Source organism: Dreissena polymorpha, chromosome 10, assembly GCF_020536995.1.
Source record: "Dreissena polymorpha isolate Duluth1 chromosome 10, UMN_Dpol_1.0, whole genome shotgun sequence".
NCBI classification, from domain to species: Eukaryota; Metazoa; Mollusca; class Bivalvia; order Myida; family Dreissenidae; genus Dreissena; species Dreissena polymorpha.
Genome location: NC_068364.1, coordinates 18,466,077 through 18,477,408, shown reverse-complemented (window position 1 = coordinate 18,477,408; position 11,332 = coordinate 18,466,077). Strand labels below are relative to the sequence as shown.

General features: G+C 33.4%; 1 protein-coding gene across 1 annotated transcript; it reads left to right on the top strand.

Annotated features, from left to right (window-relative positions):
- The first annotated feature begins 5,895 nt into the window (after positions 1–5,895).
- LOC127848060 (uncharacterized) lies at positions 5,896–9,566 on the top strand. The gene is made up of 4 exons (XM_052380356.1): positions 5,896–6,830; positions 7,523–7,620; positions 8,308–8,397; positions 8,866–9,566. Exons 1-4 carry the CDS (start codon positions 6,667–6,669, stop codon positions 8,913–8,915), a joined length of 402 nt encoding a protein of 133 aa, XP_052236316.1. The 5' UTR covers positions 5,896–6,666; the 3' UTR covers positions 8,916–9,566.
- Positions 9,567–11,332: the final 1,766 nt, after the last annotated feature.

Here is an 11,332-nt window from a genome sequence, read left to right as displayed (position 1 = left end):
ATTTTTGTCAAGGCAGTTTAATTTGTGTCGGTTTAAGCCTATAATTGTCAGTATTAATACGCCACAGAGTTAAAGCGTCCACAAGCGTCCACTGATATCTACGATTATGCGCGTTGCTCAAGCGTGACGAGTTAATCGGATATACCGGTTGACACTATCTTGCGGTTTACCGTTAAGTGCATCTATGTAAACCTATGTACACTGTCTTATTGGGTGGGCACCCCACCCGCTTGTTTAACAAACGCGGCAAACATATTTTCTTTTAAATAAAACGAATCTTCAATTTACTTCAAGGGTAACATACTTTTTTCTGTCCAGACGTTGTACACTTTCATATATCCATCCCGCGGAACATTTCACTCAGATCACAAACTTTGTTTTTATATAGTTTACATCTTCTAGAAAAGTATGTCTACAGAACGCAAGGCTACACTCCACTCCCAATATATTTATAATGACCCCGCAATGGTGATAATGGCATGAACAACTGTACAAACGTGTTACTATATATAGTAAGCTATGTATTATCTATCGTTTGATTATTATTTTATGTATAAGTGTACTGTTTTTTGATTTGGTCCAATTACATTGTTCGTGATGTAATGTGATATAATGTTTCTTTGGCTTTTCCTTGAGGTATGTGAGTATTGGACTATATAGTCAACTATTATTTAGACTAAACATTTTAGTATTTTTAGTATGTCGACACTGCATTTTGAAAATTTAGATATTTTCCTAATGTAATTAATAACAAATGTTCTGATAAAACTGGGGATGAATTGATGCTGACTTTGAAAGTTTTTTCTGAATAGTCGATTTGCAATAAGCACTTTCTTGCAAACGCACCGAAATCAGCCTAATCGTGTTCGTACTTTAAAAACACATCACACGGTACTTTGCGTGCGGACATGTTTACGTCTTTTGCGTCAGTCTAGTCTAATGTTAGTCCGTGTTCGGCTTTAAAAGAGCCTGTGACACTATTATACGAAACGACGTCCCAAAAGAGGTGAAGCTTGCACAAATTCACGAAAAATGGAAGAGATAGAGTTATCACATAAGACGTAGGCGTTTGTTTTAATAGTATCATTGTATACCTTAAATTCAAATTATTAGTACCTAGGACCTTTAAAAAAAAGAGACATGGCCAAGACATTCAAAAAGCAGTCACAGTAACAAGCTGTGGTCACCGGTATGAGTTACTCATAAGTATTGCTTGGTTTTCAGGAGATGGCTACATCTCACATCTCGAGAAGGGCCTGGATGACCACATCAACTGAGACGCAGGGAGGATGGCAACGGTGATCACCTAGAACCGTCCTGGTGCACATGCGAGTTGTAGTCTGGATAATGATAAAGCAAATGTCAGTTTCGAATTGCAACATTTGCTAAAACTATTGTAGGATTGAAGTATTCGTACATATAGAAAAGTTCAAGAATATCTGTCATCAAACATAAATTGTAAATCTGGAAAAACAACACACTTTATTTGCTTCAATAAGTACCATACCTTAATGTTTATGCGTAATAATCCAAGAACTTCATCAATGATATAAATAATATTATTGTTATTTCTTCGTTGTAATAGTTGGTGTTAGTAATTTTATTTCTTTGCAATTAGGCAATATTTATTTGTTATGTGTACATTCATTGTGTATTATTTTATGTTTTATTTATGTCGAGTACATATTTGCTTAAAACCTTTTTTTATAAAGATGGGTCATATTTTAAAAACAAATAATTCGTTTCTACTTATTTAAAAAAATGTTTGATGCTATGACAATGATGACAATGCGATAATCACAAATCATAATGTTTCAAATATAATAATAACAATACGATAATAACAAAACAATAATTTCCCGTCTGACAATGTGTCTGGAGTGTCATTATTATTGAGGCTGCAACTTCTTTCACAATGGATTTTGAAATTTATATAAGCTATATATTTTCTGTTTATTTTTCACATTTGTTTGAAATTATCTTATACCGATGCGGCAGTGTTATATTTTGCAGTATGTTATACAGGAACATCGGTTCACATGATATGTGTAGATATATCGTTGTCATTATTGCAACATAATTATGGTAATGTATGCTTTTGACATGAAAAAAAACAAAACAAACTACGATATGTAGGTATTTACGTGAATATTACTATCTAATAAGCCACAAGTTAAATCAGTAAGTATATGGTCGAATACTTATTTAAATTCTTTATAATCAAATATTGTACATATATTTACACCTATTGCGAAACTAATATTCAGTCGTGCTGTAGATACAAAATCATGCAGCCCAAAAGATAACCCGTCTCCATTTTATGAACGTACACATGCTCATATTGATCTTCAGTAAGAATGATTAGCACACGCATTCTGTAATTCTAATCAAACACATGACATTTGTAGGAAAATAACTCTAAGGTAAATTGAGCTGATAAAACTAGTGGTTCTCACTATTGACCATAGGGAATACCTCGAATTTGAGCCAACCTTTTTACTCATGACTTAAATTTACAAAAAAAAACAATGAAAACAATTCAAATGGTGTAAGATATGGAACGCACACGAAATGCATTGCTAAAATGTGCGGCCATGATGTGCGAAATTGACCCTGAGTCAGCATGACTGCCTTATCCAAAATTTTCGCAATAACCTTCAACGGGTGTAAAAGATATGGACAGGACAGGACAAATGCAGCTCACTATTTGGACATTAAAATATTACATTGGCTATCTGCTCAGTCAGTTTACCATTTTTACTAAGTGTCATGATAATTCGTCAAAGGAAATATGAGATATGGACCCGATAAGAAAACAGAGACTCATTTAACATACACAAATCCCAAATCCATCTATCTGGCTAAAGTTCAATTAAACACGTTATGGTCTCAAAGGGGCGGTCAAACAGATTGCTATATATATCGAAGAAAAAAAGTTCTGAAATACCGTATTTTCTACAATTATTAGTTTATATTGATTAAAATATCACGACTGGTATATTAAATAACTTGTTGTTGTGTTTTCATATGTTCAGTATATTCTGTAATACAATTGTACTGCGTATGTCTAGTAGACACTAACGGTGGTCCGTTGACCCGGGGTCATTAAATAATAGGGAGGACCAGTGAAACTAAAACTTTGGTTGATCCGTCGGACAAGTTAAAAATCCTGGCCGACTTATTGTGAAATACTGGTGGAAAGCCGTTTTCATCAATAAAACAACTTTATATGTTCATAATAAACCGATAATTTCATCATTATGTTATGGGCCGACTCGAGACCGGGATGAAAAATAGCAACATATTGGAAATTCCAATTTTTCTAGATGCCCGGATGACAAAAACATGTTGTCGGATCAAAAAATCGATTTGCATTCCGCAAATGTCTCTGGACTTCGCCGTGATCGATACACAAATTAACATAAAATTCGAAGCGTTTGGATTGAGAAATTAACAAACCGGTATTTATTATTTTGAAAAAGCAGCAATAATCAGCATTTTATCGATCGTAGTACCATCAGAATATTCTTTGTTTACCGTGCGAATTTACACTGGAGGGCGCCGAATAATGTTTTGATATTGCCGGAGAATAAACGTGCGTATTTTCAAGATAACAAGTTTTGACGATGTGGAATTTCATTCCGGGGGTGGTTGAACCTGTTACCTCCGCCTCAAACCCCTAAAACTAATGAAGAGAAGCTTGAAGTACAGCAAATATGAAAAGGATGAGAGATAGTTCAGTAGATAGTATAGTTTTCTTTTTATAAATGCACACTACATTATGGATAGTCCGGAAAGTTAATTGAAATTTAGGTAAAATAACACAGATATTGTCGGACCACTTAAAATCTAGGAGGACAAGTATTTAGAAAGCCAGTGGTCCTTTGGGTCAGTAGGTAAAAAAGTTTGTGTCAAGCCCTGGTCTACCAGGTAATTTGAAGAATTCTGTTGTTGTCGTTATATTATGTGAAACTACGAAAATTGCTTATATGAAATATATAATACATTTCTCATTGTATGAGCATGGATGGCCGAGTGGTCTAAATGGGAGGCTTTTTACTTTTTTACTCCAGGACTCCAGGGGTCAGTGGTTTGATCCCAGTTGAGGGTTACATTTTTTTTAATGTTTTTCTTGATTTTCACTGGAGAATTTTTAGATCCAATGTTTAAACTTATCAATATAAAGCATTCGATGACGGTATTTTAGAACTTTTCTTTTTTTCGTGATATATAGAAATCTGGTTGACCGCCCCTTTAAAACTATAAAGCGTTTAATTGAACTTTAGCCAGTTATATGGATTTGTGTACATTGTACATTTCGGTAGGAAATGTTAAACGTAAAAACGGTACAAATAAGTTTATTTCCTTAAATACCTGATATATTGCTTCAAGATGCGGCGAATATGCTATAGTGTTTAGTGCTAAGTATAAGTATAACACTTATAAAATATTGGCTCAGCGGACAAAAATCTGCTGGTACTATGCATTATATATTTCAGTGTCGCTTTGGAATAAACATGACTTTAAGTCCTATTTATCTGTTAAAATTGATGAGGTGTGAACGTATTACTGAAGTCATCAATGAAATTTTAGCTGAAATGGGAGAAGTATATGACATGCATTTTATTTCGAAATTAAAAGAAATTCTGCAACAGTTTACATAACAAAGCACAAGAAACCTTTACTGTTATTGAGTCTACATTCAAAGTTAAATAAGTTCCGTTGATTAAAGTTTTTTTTTCAAAATATTGCTACAATAATTAATATATTGATATATACGTATACCTTAATTAAACACTTGTATCGATACAGGTTCTGCCCTTCATTCAATTCATGGATTTGTTTTTTTAATACAGCGGTGAGATTTTTTAAACAATGTATTGGGATATCTACGGGCACTTATTGAACACAACTTATAACCGATTTATTTGTATTCTAAAATGAAAGCATACAGCAGGTCTTACAGTTCTTTATGTTACAAAAATGTAAATGTAATATTAACTATTTTATTACTGATGCAACTGTTTTAAATTTTAATTTCTCTATAACTAATTGCTTGACTAGTATTGTTCCTTTTTAGAAGTACGTCACCACTCGCGCCGATATTGTATTTTATAGATATTTTACTTTTTAGAAGTACGTCACCACTCGTGACGATAATGTATGTTTTAGATATTGTACTTTTGAGAAGTACGTTACCCCTCGTGACGATATGGTATTCGTAAACCGTGAATAAAAATATATAAATAACATAAAACATCAAGCATTATCTAAATAGTAAGAGTATATATCCATTAATTTAAAAGTATTCCGATCACGTTTGAAAACAAACGCGGCTTTGTTGCTGGTAAAAAAACAAACGCGGCTTTGTTGCTTGTAAAAAACACTGCAGAAATGCAGAGTTGTGCTTAAATGCAAGTGATCTCAATCACTCAAACTTTACATGAGTATCTCACAGATTGAAAATGTTATGCTCCTCATCTGTAGAAATGCTGTGCATGAAGTAAGCGTAATATTAACATCCCATGAAGAAACTTGCGAAAATAACTGCAATTCTGTTATCTAACATTATCTGTTTTGCCCGAGACGTATACAAATGCCACGTAAATATGTTTATGAAGATAAAAATAACTGCACTAACTGAACGTGATGACAGATATCCGTGTCACAGAATTGTGTGTGGCCACAGCATTGTGCACACTTCTTACGGGCGTGGGTGTATCTTTCCGTGTCAATGCAAATATATCAAACATTATCTGGTTATATAGCACTTTAAAGGTCCATCCCTTGGCGTTTGTCATAATTCAACGCACGTAAACGCTTTTCTGCGTATATGCGTCTTATATTGAACGCTACATGCACATACATTATGTAAAGTGCCTGTGACACCGTTTTACTATTTTATCGGACGTTTATTTGTTTTTGTAGTGTAACAAATAACATTTAATGAGGCGATGAACATTAAGGGTCTGACATATCCTTTAAATGGCAACACTGACTACCGACAAGTTTACAACCTAAACGTTCACGTTGGTGAAATAAACCGCATTTAAGTAAAAATAAGTGATGAAAATAATTCAATAGGTAATAGTAATAGTATTATATTTTTATTTTTCTACATCTTTGAAAGTACATTGAGGAAAGATTATTGTGAAATTTACGTTGTGAAGTATGAATATCAACCAAAATGTAATCTCTGTGAAAGTATCTAGAACATAGGAGTACACACGCCACTCGAAAGCAATTGTTTTATCTGAGGAATTATTACGCAACTGGGTTTTTGTCGTCGGCTGGCACGATATCGAGGCGCCTTTGCAGACGATTGTGACGGCCCTGCTGCTGCTGCTCGTTCTGCGAATCAAACGCGAGTTATTTATCTGGTAACGGACTGTATTATATGTTATATTTTCTAAGAAATCTGTATTTAACAATTCTCATGAGGAATATAATTATTTCTTGGGATAGGGCGTTTTATTATATATGTTTTCCATAAGGGACTAATCTCGACAGTTTGCCTATGACAGATATACGCGTTTCGATTTGTTAACATTTGGAAAATTAATAAATTCTATAGTTTCGACGAATGACTTATTTGAAGGTCTTAAGCGTTTGGTGAAGAGTGAATTTAAATTAGAATAAAAATAAACTTGTCCAATCAATTTCAAAATGGTTGGTCTTTCAAGAACAACTTTTTACATGGTAGTGTGTGCTATAGTTTTGGCAGTTGCTACTGCAGACAACATTAAAATCAACGATGCCCCAAAAGAGGTGAGGCTTGACAAGATTCAAGAAGAAATGGAAGAACTAGAAGATCAGTTTCCACATAAAACGTAAGCCTACATGATATAAAAACGTACGTCTGTTCGTATTGAATCAATTACACACATATCGAGGTGCATAATATACGGACACAAACTAGGTTCAATATTTACATGTGTATTGCTCGTTGCTATATTTTCTCGTTTACAATATAAATTCATTTGTATTTAAAGGTTTTAAATAGTACTTGATGGTATCGCTAACACAAATAATGAGGCTCTCCATTTGATTGAGTAATATTGATATAAACTGATTTTGATTTAGATCAAATACAGTAGATTTCCCTATAATATTATTTTTTAAAACAATACAGTAATGATACAAGATTCTACGTATTAAAGCAGTGTGTACCACTTGGCGCATTAAGACAGATCAACTCCATCTTTATTGGATATTGGCTATTGGAAGCGGACAACGCCAACGAGCGAGGCATGGTATAGGGAAGATAACCCTGGGTTATGGTTAGGTTAGGGTTAGGGTTAGGGGTCATGTAAGGGTTAAGGTAAGGGTTAAGGCTAACCCTAACCCAAACCCGACCCCTAACCATTACCGTTACCCTAACCCTCTAACCCCCGATGCGCATTACCAAACCATGCCTCGCTCGTTGTCGTTGTCCCTTACCCGTGTGAACTAAGCGCCCATGTTCGTTTTCATTCCGTATCCGTTTTATGAAATACAAGTTATTTGTGTCCTCATTTTCCAGGCAAGTGCATCACTTTGCTCGTCACGGTCTGTGCAATCACATGCCCGGCAAACTGAAGTTCTACAAAGCTCTGCAGAATCACTTCCACAGCATATCAGGTGACTATATACCATAACAAGCTAGTTAACTGAGTAATTATAACTATTTCGGGCCCGATAAGTGTCGTTAACATATGATGTTCTACAAAACGATATGTTTAATTACTTAGTGCCGTTTAAATATAATGTACTTCACAATGATATGTTTAATTACTTAACGAACATCTAATATGTAAATGCTTGTTTTTATATTCATGTGTGAATACGTGAGCACCCTTACATTGCTTTTGTGAAACAGAACCATGTTTGTTATTGTTTATTAAGGTTACATAATATAAAATGCCTATGATCACAGTTTGTATTTTCCTTCTGCACTTAGTTTGTTAAATATTGTTTTTTAAGAAATCACCCGACTATACATTGGTGCTATTCGCACCCAATCTAATACAATAACTCATCAACTAATCTTTATGCGTCCTACTGATGTATGTATTTTTCATACTCTCAGCTTGTCATTAGTTATTCATTACACAATGTAATTTAAATAACATGTAACATTAAAACAATTTAATCAACGAAAAAGCAACAACGTGTTATTTTAATATCTACTTGATTACTCGATGGTCGTATCCTAAACAAAGCATGGCATTTTTTTCTGTAAGGGTGCATTGTATCTTGAATGTATATATTTAACATGATTACGTGCCAGACAATTCACTTCTAGATACTGAATAATCTATTTTACAGATCATATGAAGATCAACTTTATAATGGATATATGTGCTCGCAAGGATGAAATGCTGGACCATTGGGTAAAAGAAATCTTCGACAGAGATGGTATAGTCGCTCTCTTTGTAACTTTACTTACGTCAAATTCTATCGATACTATGTTACTGTTCGACTCGCAAAAAATGTGGTTTCCGACCTTTAAAAAGCGGAAATATATGCATCTTGTTTTGTTTAGTTAATTTTGCATTGAATAAGCAATTTATAACATAATCAAAAGTAATGACTGTCGTTTTAATACACGTTTTGGTTTTCCTGATACGAGGGAGGTATTGAAATGTTATATACCGAATCTTACGGTAAACAGCAGTACAAATGTATCAAGCTTTCTAGACGGTCAAAACATCGCATAACTAAATACTGTAAAATCTTTATCTGTATCAGAAGTAGAGGTTTCCTACTATTATAACGATTGTCTGTATTTATCACAAGAAACTTGCTGCTCGGCAGCATAGCCATCACACACATTCCTGAATGAAACCTGGGTCGATGCAATCATTGTTATTGTTTTTGTTTCAGGGGATGGCTACATCTCACACTTCGAGAAAGAGTTGTATGACCACAATTGAGACCGATGCAAGACTGTCAACGTTAATCAGGAATTACTATCCTGAGAATACACATGGGAATATTGCATAAACGAAAACATTAATGCAAAAGACACTTTCTACTTGATATATTGACAAGAATAAATGCATGGTCTGGGAGAAGACACTGATTATTGATGACAGATATCAAGTTGGTGCAGAAACGTGGACCTTCACAATTATTGTGGAACAACCACAACGCTTCAAACTGTTTTTATACAGGCGCTGCACTCTCTATGATTATGCTTTTTTTGAAAACGAGACGTCAATAAATTAATGACGATCTGTTTATAATTATGATTTTGAGGATGCTGCTGCTGATTATTAAGATACTACTACTACTACTAATACAAATATTAACAACAAAAATAATACCAGGTAATATGTTTTTTTTATTTTTGAATTCAAAGTAACCTGATAATTGAACTGAAATTGATACATGGTATTGAAATTCAAATGGTTGTGGCAATAATCATGCAGTTATTAAGTTATACTTGTATAATGGACATATACTAATTGGCTTTAACGTGTATATTATGAACACGCTTGCATTCTGTGAAGAAAAACACACAACGACCTTGTATTATAAAACATGTTGTTTTACCAGAATAAAGGTGATAACTTTACGTTGAATACTGAGTTTTTTTTATATATCATTCAAAGTGTATGAGATATATTTTTGATCCATGACCACCTTCTCAATAAGCATGTTTACGTAAATCTCATAGTATTTAAATAAAATAAAAATAAACTACAATTTTTTTTTTTTTTTTTTGTAAATTATAATTTTTGGTGACGTCAACACAAATTGATCTCATGATACTGTTTCTTATGTTTTGGTTGATATATTAATTTTTAATATTATTATTAATTTCATAAGCTGTGTGTATGCCTTGTACATAAAGGATATTGCATGAGTGGTCGTTTTGTATAGAATGTATTAAACAAGTCATCTTCATCTTTTTATCTTCATTTAGATGACGAATTTAATAAATTCAATACAAAATGACCACGAATCTAAGATTCTATTAATAACATGACCAACAAATTGTATTTTTATTCTATGCTCGTTTTAACATTTATTCACATTGTTGAAGAGTTTAACTGAAGAAATTCGTTGGTATAATGACGTCATTTCGTCACAAAAATGACGTCATTTCACAGTTATATAACTAGTGTAATAGCACCCGTGTAATAAACAAAATTGAGCATTACGTTATTTCACTTCTGGAGTGAAGGTCATGTTATAAACATAGTAATCCTATTAGTATAAATGGTGATGTTTTATTACTTGTTTGGAGAAGGTAATATTGAAACATTAATTAACCTGGATCTATATGAAACAGTAGTCAGTATGACAACTCGAATAGACGGGGGGGGGCGTACAATTATGTTTGTAATGACGATTTGTGTGCTTGCTTCGACGCATTTTAAAGATTCTAACATCATTAATATAATTGTTGTTGATTAATATTTATTCTTAAATTTATGACCATGGCTAGAATATCCATTCAATACATTTACAGAAGGTTCAGCAGTTTCACGTAAAATTTTCTATCAATGCCTCGCATATGCGTCTATAGAAATCGAATGTCATAATTATTAAAATACAAAACTAATTAATTACACTCAAGATTTAACGATTTTTGTTTACATTTCATTAAAACTCTGTCAGTGGAATTTTATTTCGTAAGCGTGTAATTTTGAACTAATTTGTGCATTCATAATACAATCAGCACCGACAGTCATTCATTGTAATTGAATCAATATTCATGATAATGACCAAGCACAAATGCGTGTGTCGGCATCAGCCGAATAGTTTTACTTCTTTGAATCTCAGAGCAAAAAATCTGACTTAGGATACATTCGGGGAAACATTAACTATTTTCAATTAAAGTAGTAAGCATGTAATATAACTTCTTGAAAGTAAACGATGACACCGTGTGCGATACAGTTGGCTTTTCAATTATGAAGGCGCCATGTGAACAATTAAACCATATCACCACAACTAAGACATCTTTATTACCTGCTTCATATAAAATAATTTGTATTTTCTTGGGAAAATATTGTAAACCGAGTCTGGTATTGGCTGACAGGATATCGTTATAATATCACAAAAGCGTTTTCGCAGACATTGAACAATTCCAGAATATAAAATATCCCTGACGAATAACAGGATAACATATTACAAATACCAAACTATTTCCCATGAGACAACTCTCCACAGAACTGCAATTCGCTTGAGATTTTGTTGATGATATGAGAACACTAAAGCAGAACAAAGTCAAGTGTGTTAAAATTGTACTTTACTTTCCGACATATCTCTTATGAGAGAAACTATGAGTAACTCATGTGTATAAATTTCATTACGTTACACGGACTAAAGTCGTTTTCTGCGA